This window comes from Nycticebus coucang, chromosome 12 (genome assembly GCF_027406575.1).
Source record: "Nycticebus coucang isolate mNycCou1 chromosome 12, mNycCou1.pri, whole genome shotgun sequence".
Taxonomy (NCBI): Eukaryota; Metazoa; Chordata; class Mammalia; order Primates; family Lorisidae; genus Nycticebus; species Nycticebus coucang.
In genome coordinates, this window is record NC_069791.1 from 19525657 (window position 1) to 19542379 (window position 16723).

The 16723-nt window shown below is 40.8% G+C and overlaps 1 protein-coding gene across 2 annotated transcripts; it reads left to right on the forward strand.

Annotated features, from left to right (window-relative positions):
* Nucleotides 1–1909: 1909 nt before the first annotated feature.
* SLC38A2 (solute carrier family 38 member 2) lies at nt 1910–16479 on the forward strand. 2 transcript variants are annotated; one of them, XM_053554702.1, is made up of 16 exons: nt 1910–2184; nt 3198–3393; nt 3691–3772; nt 3922–4037; nt 7116–7189; nt 7294–7386; nt 7518–7599; nt 9283–9365; nt 10061–10119; nt 10204–10371; nt 10769–10848; nt 10959–11059; nt 11632–11756; nt 12104–12248; nt 12362–12459; nt 13454–16479. In XM_053554702.1, the coding sequence occupies exons 2-16, from the start codon at nt 3278–3280 to the stop codon at nt 13550–13552; spliced, it is 1521 nt and encodes a 506-aa protein (XP_053410677.1). In that variant the 5' UTR covers nt 1910–2184; nt 3198–3277; the 3' UTR covers nt 13553–16479. The 2 variants fall into 2 exon arrangements, with proteins under 2 accessions (XP_053410677.1, XP_053410678.1); XM_053554703.1 differs by lacking the exons at nt 1910–2184; nt 3922–4037 and having other exon boundaries at nt 3255–3393.
* The last annotated feature ends 244 nt before the right edge of the window (nt 16480–16723 follow it).

Here is a 16723-nt window from a genome sequence, read left to right on the forward strand (position 1 = left end):
ACACACACTCTCTCTCTCTCTCTCTCTCTCAATTTTACAGGTATTGTGCTTCTTCTAAATACGTATTGCAATACAAACCACCAAAAGGTCTAAAGGACAAGAGATCAAGTTACCACTGCGGGGGTGGGGGTGGGGGCAGCCCAAACTACCCACCCTGAGGGCTTCCTTAGCACCTCTTACTGTGCAGAGGAACGCTGGAGAGTCACCTGGAATTAAAAAGTAGTTTACGACTTTTTGATTTTTATCTGTTAAAACCCAATGTAAGAAACTTCCTGGGACTCTTCTCCAACCCAATACTAGTAAGAGTGTTCTGAGAAGGAGAGTTGATTGAGTCACTCGGGAATGAATGTATGTGAAAGGAAGATAACCACATTTTTTCAGTTCTGATGTGAGTTAAATTCCAAATCTGCCCTCAGGAGTTCACAATCTTCTTGGGTTCAGTACTACACAAAGACTTGAACACTTTTGAATGCAAAACAGCACGTTTTTAAAGATCCTGCACCGTTTGGTTTAGAAAATAATACCTGGGAAAAGAGGTCTAAGAAGGGCAGAATTAAGGCGTGCGGAGCTAGGCTTTCCTGAGGCTCCATGACTAAGTCTTGAGTGACGGTGGCATTTGAGCAAGGTGAGGGGAGACTGGGCAAGAAAGCAAAAAAGACTATTGTTTAAGTAAGACTGGTCTGACCAGAGTAGATTTGGGGTGGGGAACACGGGAACATAAAAGGGAAATCGGGTCCTCCCCTGTCAATCACCAACAATAGTGCAGGCGAGGGCACGAGAACCTTCACGTGCCACGGAAGTAAGCAGTTGTACACAGATTTCCTCAGGAAAACATTGAAAGCAAAAATTGTGATCACACCCAGCCCTTTCCTCTATGCCCTGCCCAATCTCTCCCACGTCCCCAAAAGGAAGAGAGCAATGTGTCAAACTCGTTTGTTTGTTCATTCATTCCACTAACATTTTTTCCCCCTCTTAAGGGGTCTTTGTTTCCAGCAAGGGAAGGACTCTTCCCTTTCCCGCAGCACCGAGTATTCCACAGCAAAGGGGCCCCCTAGTTGCGCGGCTCAGCAAGACCACTTCACCACTGAAGGAAAGCACCAGGCGCGGTAGAAAGCCTCTCAGATCAGCATTCAAGACAGGTCAGCGCCTTTGGTGAGGGCTGGTGGTAGAATAAGTCAAACAACGTGTCGGCGACGGGACAAGTGGGGACTCCCACACGGCCTTAGCAGCGCCGGGCCCAGCTGCGCTCGCTTCAGGGGCTCTGGTTTGCTGGACGAATTTAGCGTTTCCCCTGGTAGACTTCTCCACGTCCACGTATAAAGGATATCACCAAACAGAGCTGCCACCCGACCTATCGGGCTAGTTTTGAAGAGTGAAAGCTGGTCTAGGTGGAGAAGAAAGAACGAGAACAGAAACCGACCATCAGGACCACGCTGCTGCCCTGGCCCAAGTTTTCGGAAGAAAACCCCAACGTAAATCACAAAATTAAGTCAGTAAAGGGTTTGGTGGGCGGCAAGTGTCCCCCCAAACCAAGCACTGCTGGTGACTCATACTAAAGAAAATGGGAAGGGGATGGCTCCTCAGACACCCGCGTGTTGGGCACCAGTTGGGGATGAACTGAACAGGCACCGGGAATTATCCAGGGCGGTCGTTGCAGACCGTCCGGGAAGCTGGCTGGAGGGTCCCGGGCGCCTGCGGGCGGGGCCGCGCCGTGGGAGGCGGCCGCGGGGGAGGGGAGCGGAGCGCCGGGTTGGGGTGCAGGAGGCGGGGCCTCGGGGCTGGGCGGGCCGGGGGCGGAGCCCAGGTGGTGTTGATACACAAAGAGAAGCACTCGGGCTCCCGGCCCCGCCCCCTGACGCGGCCGCCCGGGTGCCGCTATAACCCGCTGCTCGCGGGGCAGCTCCAGAGCCGCACGCCGCCTCCTCCCCGGAGCATCTCTTCAACCCCACCGCCAGCAGCCCGACCACGCGTTCCCGCACACTCTTGCCTTTCCCTTGACACGGCCGACGCCGGAGGATCGGGGCGGCAGTTTGCTATTCCCCGTTTTAATTAAAACATTTCTTGCGTACTGTTGGATTTGGGGTTTTTCTGGTTTGTTTTTTACGGTTTTTATCTGACTTGATAAAAAACCCACTGAAGACGTGTACGTGAGGTTTCCGGGACACAGGAGCGGAGACCACCGAGGTAACGTGTGCTGGGGGCGTCTGTGCGGAGGGCTCTGGCCCGGCAGGAGTGGGGGAGGGGCGGCGGGAGGGGCTGCTGCGGGGAGACGCCCGCGGGGGCAGTTGGCTCCGGGTCGAGCGTTGCGTTGCCCCGCAAGCCTTCGCTGCTGGCTAACGGCACACGGGGACCGCCGCCCGCACGGCGGCCAGGGAGGGGGCGCAGAGCCGCATCTTCCCATTTAGGGGGAGGGGAGCCAGCCGGGTCCGCGCCTATGCTGCGGCAAGTCTTGTGACTGATTTGCATTAGTAAAAAAATTATTAAGTCCTGGAATAGGACTAGGAATCGGGGGGAGGCGGAGGTGGGCTTGGACTTCTGTTATGGCAGATCGGGGAGGACGGGTCCGAAACGTTTGACAATCGAGTATCGATATTGCATCAGTTTCCTTTCCGGGCAGAGGAGGGGCTGGCCCGGCGGAGCACTCGCCGGCCAAATGCCTGTGGACGGGTGTACTCGAGGGCACGGACCTCCGTGTGTAAACAAACCCGAGGGGCCGGGGTTCGCCCCTTCTCGGGAAAGGAGGGGTAGTGTCACCCAGTCCGCCTCCTTTTGGGGGGATGCCATCTGCCGCGGAGGCACGTCCCCACCTGGGGGCTTGGGGCACTGCCGTTCCAAATGCTAGAAGCGCGAGTCGTGCGCCCTGCGTGCCTGTGCACGGTCAGAGCAGCCGGGGCAAAGCAAAACAGCCCCCTCGCCCCCTCCGCTCAGACTCGGGACAATGGAGAGGGTGAAAGGCTAAAATCCGCGGGAGAAGGGGCCCCGGCGGGTGCCGCGCCGCGGTGGGATCATCTTTGTTCTCAGCGGCTCTGCCGTCTGTACTTTTCCGCCCCTCGGCGCGCCCCCGCCCCGCGCGCGCGGCTGGTACTTTTCCACTCGCCTGGCCTGGGATGAATCAGCCGCGCTGCGCCGCCCGGCGGCGTCACGTGACCGCGGCGGGCGGGAGCCGCAGTCCTGACGCGCCGCCTCTACCTTCGCAGGCGGCCGCGCGGGTCGGTGCACCGCCAAGGACAAAAGGAGCCCGGCGCTAAGCTGCACCCGATTCCTCCCAGAGCTCAGCATGAAGAAATCCGAAATGGGAAGGTTCAGTATTTCTCCGGATGAGGACAGCAGCAGCTACAGCTCCAACAGCGACTTCAACTATTCCTACCCCACCAAGCAAGCTGCTCTGAAAAGGTGGGAGAAGTTGTGCACTTTTTTAAACAATGGTTCGTGCGGGTTGAGGGGCGGGGGCGGTGACCTAGCATTCTGCTTCGGTTGCTTTAATGTACTGTAGCATTAGCGAGAGTGCTGTAATCTCTAACAGTATCTCTTGTAATGACATGATCGTGTGAAATTCGACTCCTAGTTAATATTTATACATTTAAGTAAAGATGTAACAACTACTGTGGGAGGGTGCTGTTTCATGTGAAAGCAACCAATCCAATTTACAATTTTATATATATATATTTTTTTTTTTTTTTCTTTTTGCAGCCATTATGCAGATGTAGATCCTGAAAACCAGAACTTTTTACTTGAATCGAACTCGGGGAAGAAGAAGTATGAAACAGACTTTGTAAGTTGAAAATAGTAATCTGTGTTTCTGTGGCTTTATGGAGTAAAAGAATAGTTTTACTTTTAGATTTCAAATCTGACTTGCCCAAACCTGGTTTTCTCCATTTAATTATTGTTATATGTTTGGTTATCGTTTTTCCCTCTATGTAGCATCCAGGTACTACTTCCTTTGGAATGTCAGTATTTAATCTGAGCAATGCGATTGTGGGCAGTGGAATCCTTGGGCTTTCTTATGCCATGGCTAATACTGGAATTGCTCTTTTTATGTAAGTATGTGTAAGTAGTGAGTCTGCCATGCAGGGCAGTTAATATGATGATAAAACATATTTTGGCTCCAGAAACTGAATATACAGTTGAAGTAGTTGACTTAAAATTAAATCAAAGTATGAGAAATCCCAACATCTCTTTATTCTGCACAATATCAAGAAAGCCAATTAAATAGGAAAAAGTAGGGTAATGGTTAAAACTGACAAATTAAGCTAGAGATCTTTTAAGTCAAAGGGAAGAGTGAAGTGAAAACAAAGATGGTGGGTATTAAAAAAGAACTTTTGATTAATCCAGAAGCACTATAAATTTTCTTTTGTCAAAATCAGAAGCTATAAATATCAGTAAGCATAGTGCCTTCAAATCAGTTTGGTGAGTTGACAGTCTTTCCAAAGACCTGTGGCTCCTTACTCACATAAGGAAAAGAATTCTTCCAAATATATAAGGTGTGGTGGTATTTACTTAGCCTGGAACATGTTTAAGACAAGTGAGTCATGATTTTCTGGACACTGAAAAGCAATCCATATGGGTTTTTTTAATGTTTGTTTTAAAGAAGTGTGTGCTTGCCACGTGCTGTGGCCAAAAAAAAAGAAAAAAGAAAATGATATTAAATAAGTGTCTGTATTTAAAGGTTTTACTGCCCTAATTGCACGGTTACAGTTAACTCTTGTGCTTTCCAGCATAAATACCTGGATAGGATTTTGGAGGTACAGAATACTTTATAGAGCAGTGGTTCTTAACATTTTGGGGTAAATGACTCTTGGAAAATATGGAAAAATAGATCTTAATAATCTTATTTTCAGGAAAAATGCACAAAAAAATACATGCTGGTTTGAACATGTAATTTTCAATGTTCGTGTTACAGTAAGCACCTATGGACTTCTAGGGCAATATCCGTGCAGAATTGTGTAACTTAATACCTTCTTTGTACGGATGAGGAAACCACACTTACGTAGCATGAAACCGTCCCTTTGTGACATGGGGTTTAGTTAGCTGACTGGTACCTTCTACTCAAGTTATTTTCTCCAGCATGGTAGAACATTCATGAAAAGAAAAGCAGACCTTTGCAAAGTCCTGCTTTGTGAAATTCCACACTGAGGTTAAGCCTGGTTTTGAGTAGTAGAAGCTAGGATACATATAGTTTGGCTTGCTTCGTCAGAATGAGGCTTTTTGAGGAGGAGGCTTTTGAGACTAAGGTGAAGGACCAGGATTTACATCGAAAGAATTATAGAATTTCAAAGTTTTTAGTGGATAACTTAAATGACATCACTGTTGAATGTTTGAAATCCTTCCTAGCTCTTAGTATAAAAATTGGAGGTGGTTTAAACTGTAGCCAGTGTGGTTATAAGTACAAGATTTAAATGAGATAAAATGACACCTCTGTTTCGTAAGTGAAAGCAGAAGTCTGATGTTACACTTGCACTCCTAGAATTATTTGTACTTTAATAGGTGCTGATGTGATTAACTGTTTTAATAAATGGTTAAATAATATCTAGATTGCTAAAGCGAGTGTTTATTTATCAGTATTTTCATTATATTTAGAGGTTTAGACATATGTGGGCCAAAAGTCACATGGCTGCCACAGTCTACTTAACTCTATAGCTAACCTTAAGCAGATTCAGTCTTGAGGTTGAAAGTGACCTCAAAGGTTATAAAGTCCATTTATCCCTTGTTATTTCAGTGTTTGGGAGGACTTCATTTGCCTTAATTGTTTTTAATTAAATCAACTTTTTTCTAATTAGAGGTGAGGCTGCTTTGTCACCTCAATGTAGACCCCATAAAACTTCTGGCATTAGAATGATAGCTTAATGTCATTTACTCCTCCATTTAACTAATAGACAATCAATTTTTTGCTAGCGTATTACTTGGTACTGAATGTAATTTGCCCAAACAGAATTTTGTTTGCAGGGTTTTTTTTTTTTTTTTGTGAGTTTCCCTGGTTCTTTCACTCTTTTTTTTTTTTTTTTTTCTTTTTGAGGTATAGTCTCATTCTGTTGCCCTGGGTAGAGTGCTATAGTATCACAGCTCACAGCAATCTCAAACTCTCGGCTTGAGCAGTCTTCTTGCCTCAACCTCCCAAGGAGCTGCGACTATAGGCGCCAGCCGCAACACCCAGCTAGTTTTTCTATTTTTAGGAGAGACAGGGTCTAGCTTTTGCTCAGGCTGTTCTCAAGCAATCCACCCGCGTTGGCCTTCTTTTTTTTCTTTCTTTCTTTCTTTCTTTCTTTTTTTTTTTTTTAAGAAAAAAAGGCACTATCTCTCTTCTGTCTTGGACAGAAGGAAAGTGAAGCTGGAAGAAAGAGAACAAAAGTATGGGTAGATTGAACCCGTACCTTAAAGGAAAGCCATATTACATTAGGTTCTCATTAGTCACTTTCTGGTTTTGCTTTTTTCTCTTCAAGTGAAAGGGTTATGGGAGGAGACAGACAAGCTAATAGTCTGCTTGTTCTAAGCACAGGCATTGTTCAATTTCCTGACCATTGGGCCTGTATTCCTCACCAGTGGGTGCCATGTAGATGGAGTGTATCATACCTGTGGTTAGTTCTCTGATTTGTGCCCACTTTTTAGTAAAGCTTCTAGTGCCTGATGCTTAAAATGTATCCTTTCCGCCTTTCCATTCCCTTCCTTATCTGTACAGTCCATGTGGTCTCAAGCCCTTTCCTAAGACTATCTCAGTTGAATTTCACAAGAACTTAGTGGCGGGTATTTCCGACATTTTACAGATACAGATAAAAAGGGAACTATTAAAATACAGAGAAAGAGCAAGCACACAGCTAATTACAGTGCCAGAATCAAAATACAAGTCTCACAATTCCACCACTAGGTAGCTGGGCTTGCTCGTGTCTATGTTGGGCTCTGCAGGTACATCCTTGCTCCTAACTAATACTGTAGAATTATCACCTGAAATAATGTTACATTGGCACTCCAGCTAGCTGGAGAGTAAATTACAGTTCTTGAAGGCATTTGTGCATAAGTGGGACCAGTTCCATAAACAATGTTATTTAAACAACCAGAAAGCATTGTCTCTGGACCTAGCTGTGTTTGTTTATAACCCTGTGCCTTTTTCCTTTTCTCATCAGAATTCTCTTGACATTTGTGTCCATATTTTCCCTGTATTCTGTTCATCTCCTTTTGAAGACTGCCAATGAAGGAGGTATGTTAACATTCCTGGATTTTTCTAAAACATTTTATACCTGTTACAGTTTTTTCCTCATATAAAAATACTTGCTTCATGCTCCTGTGCTCTTCAAATTGTAGGGTCTTTATTATATGAACAATTGGGACATAAGGCATTTGGATTGGTTGGAAAGCTTGCAGCCTCTGGATCAATTACAATGCAGAACATTGGAGGTAAGAATTTTTTTAAAGACAATTTGGGTAGACTTTATTGCTTGTTTTGTAGCACAGAGTGGTGACACATGAGTTTTAGTGTCACGTGCCACATTTTGCGCTTGTAATGGTATAATTTTGTTTTCCTCCAGCTATGTCAAGCTACCTCTTCATAGTGAAATATGAGTTACCTTTGGTGATCAAGGCATTAATGAACATTGAAGATACAACTGGGTAGGTGCTAAGTAAGGTTGCTCATAAAAAACAATTACAATCTAAAATGGTTAGATACATTTTATCAAAGTTGGATACAAAATGATTACCAGTAAATTATCCATAAATATGCCAGTTGAAAGTGACTGAGAAGTCCCCCATCAACTGATTTGAACTTCTGAGAATGAAAGGCCAAAAGATAGTGGTTAGCCTTGTAATTCTAGATATCTAACCTAGCCTGTATGTGAAAACAGGTTTTCTAGAACTTGCTTTCTTTCTGTATTCATACTTAAGAAGTTATAGCTATCTAATACACACCCAATCTAAGTTAGGACAAGAGCTTTGGATTACATTAAAAATTTAATTCTTGTTTGACTTTTATAAGTTTGAAATTTTTAGAACTTAATTCTGTGTAATGGAGAATATAGGTTGAACATCCTTAATCCAAAATGTTTCAAAATCTAAAACTTTGAGTGTCAACATGACAAGTGGAACATTGCACGCCTAATCCCATGTGGCAGGTGTACGAAACAATACAAATATTGTATAAAATTACCTTCCAGTTACATGGTTAAGGTTTATATGAAATATAAGTGAATTTCAGGTTTAGACTTAGGTCCCGCCCCCAAGATGTCTTACGTATATGTAAATCTAAAATCTGAAACATTCTGGTCCCAGGCATTTTGGATAAAGGGGCCCCCAAAATGTGTGGCCATGTTGTAGAAACCTTTCTTCTAGCAAAATTATTCATCCCAGTGGACTAATAGATTTTATCTAAAGCAAACATGAAAATAGGGATCATTTACTTCCTAACTTGCATACAGCTCAATACCTGGAAATGAGGTGATGTGGCTTTAGAAGTTTAATTTGATAAGCTGATCTGTAAGTGTTAGTTTTCTGTAGACTCCTGGTTGCTGATGTAAATGGAATATAATTCACAGGGTAGTTAGTATTTGAATACAGGGATTTAAAAGAGGGTCTAATTCATGGTTACTAAAAAAAAAAAGATAGTGGTAGAACTTATGAGTGCTGGTGCGGGGGGAGGGGCAGGGGCATACGTAATATTTTTTATTAAGGGATCTTTTGATTATCTTTGGAGCAAAGGTGGGTCAAAGTGTCATAACATACTCTGGCAACCTGGAATAAGTCCTGGTTTGGAGGATTGAGTTTTGTACTTTATGGTTTTGCCTGTGCATTTTATGTAAGGGTAAAAAAAAATTTCCTTGTTGAAGTGTTTAGTAAATATACTTGCTAACAAATGTCTGGGAGAAAAAACCCTTGTTTTAAAATTTCCTTGTTTCTAGCATCAGAAATTGCATGTTAAAGCTATAACAGTTGGTGTACAATTTTTCTAAAAGTGCTTAAAGATAAGATTACTGGCTTTACAAGGCAGCTTTGTTCCCTGTGTGAGTACCAAGCCTTTAAGAAGCATTTTGTTACGAATCAGCTGGCAGCCTTCCCAGAGCAAACAGAGGGACAAAAGTTACACTGTTTCATACCCCGTTTCTAACCTGAGTGAATATTCATCTAAGGCACGAAGTTGAAAAGTTATTCCTGTCTTGAGCAAGGGATACTTTTTCCAAATATGTCTTTTTGTTTGTTTTTGTAGTATTTCTATATAATGAGTCGTGTTAGAAGGTGTGTATATTTTTCTGAGGATATTTGTGACCGCCTTTGACCTTCTTTCTCTCTTCTCTAATTCAGACTGTGGTATCTGAATGGTGACTATTTGGTCCTGCTGGTGTCACTGCTGCTCATTCTCCCTTTGTCACTGCTGAGAAATTTAGGTAAGCAAACCCATCATCTCTAAAGAGAACTGAAATGAGCCTCCTACCAGCTAGTTGGCTTTCTCTAGTCTAATTGGAAATCAGTGAGATAAAAAGCCCTTAAAAACAGTTTTTACAAATTAAGTTGCAGCATGAAAGACTTTTAGTTCTTTCAAAATCCTAGCAGGGTGTCTGCCAAGGGGCCAGAATATTTCATTGGCATATATCTTCTGCTTTGTTAGTAATAGACAGATAATAGTTTTTATTATTTTGGTTATAGCTAGGATATTTAAATAATTCTATATCTGATTTAAGAATTAGAAAGTTGGGTGGCGCCTGTGGCTCAGTCTGTAAGGCGCCGGCCCCATATACCGAGGGTGGCGGGTTCAAACCCTGCCCCGGCTGAACTGCAACCAAAAAATAGCCGGGCGTTGTGGCGGGCGCCTGTAGTCCCAGCTACTCGGGAGGCTGAGGCAAGAGAATCGCTGAAGCCCAGGAGTTGGAGGTTGCTGTGAGCTGTGTGAGGCCACGGCACTCTACCCAGGGCCATAAAGTGAGACTCTGTCTCTACAAAAAAAAAAAGAATCAGAAAGTTAATTTTTTACCCACACTTTCGCTCCTAAACTCTTCCGAGCTAAATTGAGCTATTTAATGGAGAAAATATATCTGCCCTATACCAGTTTTATTAAACTAATACCAATATTTCCCACTTTTAGGATACTTGGGATATACCAGTGGCCTTTCCTTGTTGTGTATGATGTTCTTTCTGATTGTGGTAGGTATAATTTTCTTTTAGAATACAGTTTTTTATAAGCCTTGTGTTGTTCAGTTTAACAAATGCAAAATAATATATTTTCAGGTGATCTGCAAGAAATTTCAGATTCCTTGTCCTATAGAAGCTGCTTTGGTAATTAATGAAACAATAAACAACACCTTAACACAGCCAACAGCTTTTGCATCTGATTTGGCATTTAACATGACTGAAGATGATTCATGTAGACCACGCTATTTTATTTTCAACTCACAGGTAACCATATAAAATGTTTGTTTTCTCAAAGGAAGATTTTAGGGAAGAAAAGAGGGAAACTAGCCACTAGAAATTAAAATAACTCCTAAGGTACAGGAAGGAAGGAGGGTAATAGGTGCTTTTTAGAAAACACAGAATCTGTGAATTTTTGAAGATGGAGGAAAGTTTTGACTTCTCTCTTAAAATAGGTAGAGAAATGAAATAATCATACGCTGTTAATAATTGACACATTCAAAGTTAAGATACTGATGCTAGAACAGATTAGAAGAATGGGAGCTAATTATGAAAGGGAAACTATTTTAGACTTTGATTCTAAGATTGGAATATAAGCTGCAGACCTTTACAGCATGTGAATTTGTTACATCAGGATATTAAATAGATCCTCACTTCTTTCCAGACTGTCTACGCTGTGCCCATTCTGACCTTTTCTTTTGTGTGTCATCCTGCTATTCTTCCCATCTATGAAGAGCTGAAAGGGTGAGTACTTTATATCCATTTTTATATAAATTTGTTGGGAAAAATGTTAGTCTGCTGTTAAAACTCTTTGCTAAAATAATATATTTGCATTGTCTTTTGAATTTACATAGCCGCAGCCGTAGAAGAATGATGAATGTGTCCAAGATTTCATTTTTTGCCATGTTCCTTATGTACCTGCTTGCCGCCCTCTTTGGATACCTGACATTTTACGGTAAATAATGCCTGGTTTACCTCCAGCACGAACAAAAAGGAAAAACTTTTATGTGTAGTTACATGACTTAAAAAAGTATCTGTTTTGATATGTTTTATATTTGTGATGAGAAATTAAATTTAGAGCCTAGCATTTCCTGCAGTGTATTTGATCAGTAATTTCTAGAATCCAGGTTTGAAGATAGACCTTTAGTCATTTGATGGCATGTTTATACGATGTGCTTGACTCTAAATTCGTCTTGCCTGTCTTCCTCTCTCCTCACCTTCTAACTGTATTATACACAAACACACACAAACTGTAAGCCAAACCATGGGACTTAGCTGTTTAGCTCCTGTTGTTTTTTAATGGGAATCATGTGGCTAAATCTCTGTGGTATTTAGAAAAATTTCCCTTCTATGTTATTTTAATTGCATTGACCATAATTCCAAAGTAATCTTATTAGCCTCTTAGTTTATAATCATTTTATGAGTAGCTAATAACTTTGCAAATTTCACTGAAAACATTTCTACTTGATCTTCAGAGAAAACGGCACTTGTACAAGTTTTTTTGTTGTTTTTTTTTTTCCCCCTTAGAACACGTTGAGTCAGAATTGCTCCATACCTACTCCACTGTTGTGGGAGCTGATATTCTTCTTCTCATCGTCCGGCTGGCTGTGTTAGTGGCTGTCACTCTGACAGTTCCGGTCGTGATTTTCCCGGTAAGCAATCACCTGCCCTGCTTTCAGTAGAAAAGAGTTTTTGAACATAAAGATTTGTGAGATTTTTATCATTTCGGAGGAGAGAAACACCAGTTGAGAATATCAAATTGGTAGTGGTTTTGAAGAGGACTGATTCTTTAAAATAAACAGTTGATTTTCAGAACATCCTCAGGCAGTTTTTCCATAATTGCCTATATCTTTATATTCAAATGTTTAGAAAACAGCGGCAGAGGATTTTACTTTAGCAATAGTTGCTATTTTAGATACAATCCCTATCACTTGCGCTTTCTTTTCATTCATTAAAGCTGTACGTTTGAAACTTGTTATCTTACTTTATTTTTGTGTAGATCCGGAGTTCCGTCACTCACCTCTTGTGTGCTTCAAAAGATTTCAGTTGGTGGCGTCACACCGTTATTACCGTGTCTATCTTGGCATTTACCAATCTCCTTGTCATCTTTGTCCCAACTATCAGGGATATCTTTGGTTTCATTGGTAAGTTTGAGAAAGTATCAAAGTTGATTCAAATACCCAGGATTTTAAGGTTTAAAACATCAATGACGAGTAAATCATTGAATTCTCAAGAAACGGTATTTTTTTCCCCCCAGGTGCATCTGCAGCCGCTATGTTGATTTTTATTCTTCCATCTGCCTTCTATATCAAGTTGGTGAAGAAAGAGTCTATGAAGTCTATACAGAAGATTGGGGTGAGTAGTAAAAATTATCCCAACTGATTTTAATTTTAGCCTCTTAGCCATCACTTGATGTAGTTTCAGTATTAAGTGTCTAGTAAACATATTTCACCGGTGGAAGATCAGGGTGAGGAGGTGGAAGATGGTTTGCCATCTATGTAAATACCCATAAATACTCAAGTTAATTGCAACAAAGTTGTTAGGTAGTTTACAGATAGGAACAGAGATGATGGACCCAGCTTTTGGTGTCTGTTCACCCAGTCTTTGTTGGGCTGCTTCCTGTGTGATAGGCACCAAAATGGGTAAAGGGCGAGCTGTTCAGATGAATGAAGCTGACTGTCTTCAAAGCAAAGCTCTGGGCAGCCTTCAGTCTGTCGACCGTTAGGTACTTTAGAGTAACAGCTGATTCTACAGAGTATGGTGTGCTAACCATAAATTCTGGTTCCAGAATGCTGGTAGTGATATTTAGGAAAAAGACTGCTTTTCAGTCATTTCCCACCGCTGTTCTGGTCTGATGAAAGTACTAGAATTGTTTATAGACCAACAACTGTCATCTTGGTTTACTCAAAATTACACAGTGGTAGTAATTGAAGGGTAGGATCAGGAGTAAACTTAGTATCTCTTCCAAAGAGCCCTGGCTTTGACTCAGGTTGCATTTTAGGATGACTTGGGTTTGATTGTGTGACTTAATTTTTGCTTGAATTGCAAAAACAACCAGCCCAGCTCTATAGGAAGTACTTTATCCCGTGAGAAAAGTCCCTTTTCATTTGAGACAAAGTAATGAAAGAGTATGAACGTTTAGAAGGCTTTAAAGGTATAGTTATTTCCTACTGTAGCTAACTTGATCACTCAAGCTGCTTTCTATTTAGCAAGGTATAATTTTTGTTCTATAGAACGTTATATAATAGAGGTAGTTCAGTAGTGAAGAGCCCATTTCACAAAGTAGAAGGAGGGCTGGTTAGCATGTGTGATGTGTTGGTTGCTGACGGGTTTTCTCTGCTCGTTGCAGGCTCTGCTCTTCCTGTTGAGCGGCATAGTGGTGATGTTCGGAAGCATGGCCTTGATTGTTTTGGATTGGGTACACAATTCCTCTGGAGGCGGCCATTAACCTGCACCGTTCACACTCGGCCCATCTGATGCCAGTGTTGAGTCAACTCAACTACTACGATATTTCACCTAAGGTTTTCAGTTTCACTTCCTTTTGAAGTGCAGATTCCTCGCTGGTTCTTCTGAGTGCAGAATAAGTGAACTCTTTTTTTTTTTTTTAAGTTTTTTATTTTTATTTTTTTTAAAGAAACTTATCTGTATGTTAGAAATGGATATGAACAACAAAACCACGAGTCTCGGGTTAAGGGAAGTGACAATTTTATTCCATTCCAGAGAATGGACGAACTCTTAACTTTTATCAAGCCACATGTTTGGCTGTGTCATTGTTTAACTTGGATATTTTATGATTTTACTTGAATGTGCCTAATGGAACCATTCGATGTGAAAACAGTTCTTCTTAATTTACAGCAAAGTATTGAAATAACCATCGGAAAAAACACTATTTTTTTGTACCAAAAATACTTAAAGACCTCAGAAGCACTAGTTTACTTTTAAGAAGTTGCTTTTTTTGAATTTTATCCAGAACCGTTGTCAATAAGTTCCGTACAACAACTTCATTGGTATTTAAAAATGAATGTTAGTATTATGAAATGATTTGCCTTTTTGTAGGCATAATAAGCCAAATACTTTTTTACCCAAAATAATTTTTAGAGAAAACAATGTAATGAAAAATTGTACCATGAATTAGGAACATAGTTTTTCACTTAAACTTAACCATTACTGAAAGGATAATTGATTGATTGTTTGCTATACCAAATCAGATGAACTTGGTTCATCACTTCTCTTCTCTGTCCCCAAGTAATTTGGTTCGTTCAGACTGAAATGTTTATGTCTTCAACTTACTAGAATGGAAGATAATGCGATAATAATTTCTGTGGGAAATAAGATAACTAATTTTGAGGTACCAAATAGTGCAATTGGGTAAAACAGGGTTTATTCAGTTGCATCCGTTCCCAGAGTTGTATTGCCAACTCTGGATCTTTTTTTGGGCCAGCCCTTTTTTGACATTGCTTCCAGCAGTGGAAAATGGGCATTTGATGGCAATAGGCCAAAACTATTCTATCCAGAGAGTACAACGTTTCAAAATGCTCACCTACTGGAAGTGTGAATTACTTGACAATGTATGGCTTAGTTATGTTCATGTTTTGTCTACAGTAGAGGTCTAATCCACAGGCTACACCAATGTATGATACAAGTTCTCTTTGTATAGGCCACTGGGTTTCTTATGCAGTAAGTTTTTACAAAACTCACTTGCACTGGATTGTCATCTCATTCTTGTACAACGTAGAAGTATTTGTTTACATACAACAAATGGTTAGCTGGGGGAAACAGTGCAGCCTGAGTGTAAGTAGTTGTTTTGGTCCAACTGCATGTCAACCTTTCCATTTCAATTCCAGTTAGAGCTGAAAACATTACTTTGAACTTGGCTTTAAGAGCACATTTATCGTACGTTACAGTGTATGGTGAATATATTATTAAATAATGTGGTACTTTGCTCATTAGGCATAATGTCTAAAATCTTATATACATAATTCCATTTAAGTGGTTGAGGGAAGCAAATAATGGAATCATCAGTTGGTCATCTGGCTCTAAGGTTTTCCCTTGAACTAAACATTTTTAGTTTTGGGCAAGGGTCAGATATGTGGCAGACATGGTTTTTGTTACACATTCTTGTATTATATGTGACTAAATTTACAGACAAGATACATATGTAATTAAAGACCCTTATAGAACTGGAAGACGTCTTGTAGTGCTACACTGAGTGAAACCAATGGTCCATGTTTATTTGTTTCTACCAAGGTAAAGTAGTTGGGGACCATCTAGAGATAGAAGGGCAGTGAGAAGACAGTTCTACAGCACTGCTTCCATTTAATTGGGCTTTGGGCACTCCATTTGAATCCAGAACCTCACCTTTAGTTCAGACCAAGAGTTGGCACTTCTGCTTGAGTTCCTGGAAAGAGCTGCTGACTTTCTATCTAAGACCCCTCGGTGAATGCCAAGGAAAGAGTTGTTTTCTACAAGATAATACTATGGCAACCAGGAAGGAATGGAAAAAAAGGAATCTTCTTACAGCAACTCAATGTGGGGAAGCTCCTCCAATCCTCTGGGTGTTTGAGGTTCAAAATCAGCTGCCCAGAGTAAACTCCAATGCATGATTTTCTTAGAGCTGTCTTGTCTGCCTTGAGGTTCCTACACAGTGAATCCCCATTAATGAGCAGTCTTCAGTATTAAAACCACTGTCCTGTCACCTCATTCGCATTACTGTCTTCCGTGGATGTTTCAGTTATAACTGTAATGTTATTTATAGAACAGCATTAATCCATTAAAGCTAACCTATTTTTCAATATTTATGATAATCTCTGTACATATATTGTCTGTCCATATGTATTTGTAAATAGATTGTATATAATGTGAGGTTTGGGTCTTGGGTTCAAGTGTATATATTCCTGTAAGTTTCTTAACTGCATTTCGATGAATTCACGTTAATGTATCTATAAGAATTGTCTCAAAAGTACCTGTACAGAAAATTGAATATAAAAAAAATTGACAAATTGTGTACAAACACCAAAAACAAAATACTTGTTAAAAGTCGTATTTGCAATAAACTGAACATCAAATTTTTTCATGAAAAACTTGGTGCAAATTCAGATCTTTTATTTAAATTTTAAATAAGGTCTAAATTTTCAAAATGCAGTAGTTAACCAAAATGTGATCTAGTGTAATGAAATCAAATGTGACGTAGTGTAATGAAAGACCTTTGAGAACCCAGGTGTGTTAACTTTGTGTATATAATGTAAAATATGCCCACTGTACTGTTAGAGGCCAACAGTTCTGGTTTGGCTTGTTGGCAAAGAGTGCTACACCGTTTCAATGAAACAATGTATGTTTGTTTTAACTGAACTAAAATAAATACATGCTTAATCCTGAGTGGCATTGTTTTCTTTCAGGTAATGGGATACAAACTACATTAGATACATAAGTAGGGAGCATAGTACCTTGCACGTAGTAGGTATCCATGTTAGTGATTGTAACGATCAAGAAAAAGAGTGGTTAAGTTCCTAAAGATTGTAAGCTTACAAAAGTGAGAAGGAATGGGACCTCTTGGAGAGCTGGGAAAAGAGAGATGCTGAAAGATATTTCAAAGACTCCATCCTGCCTGTGGAAATACATA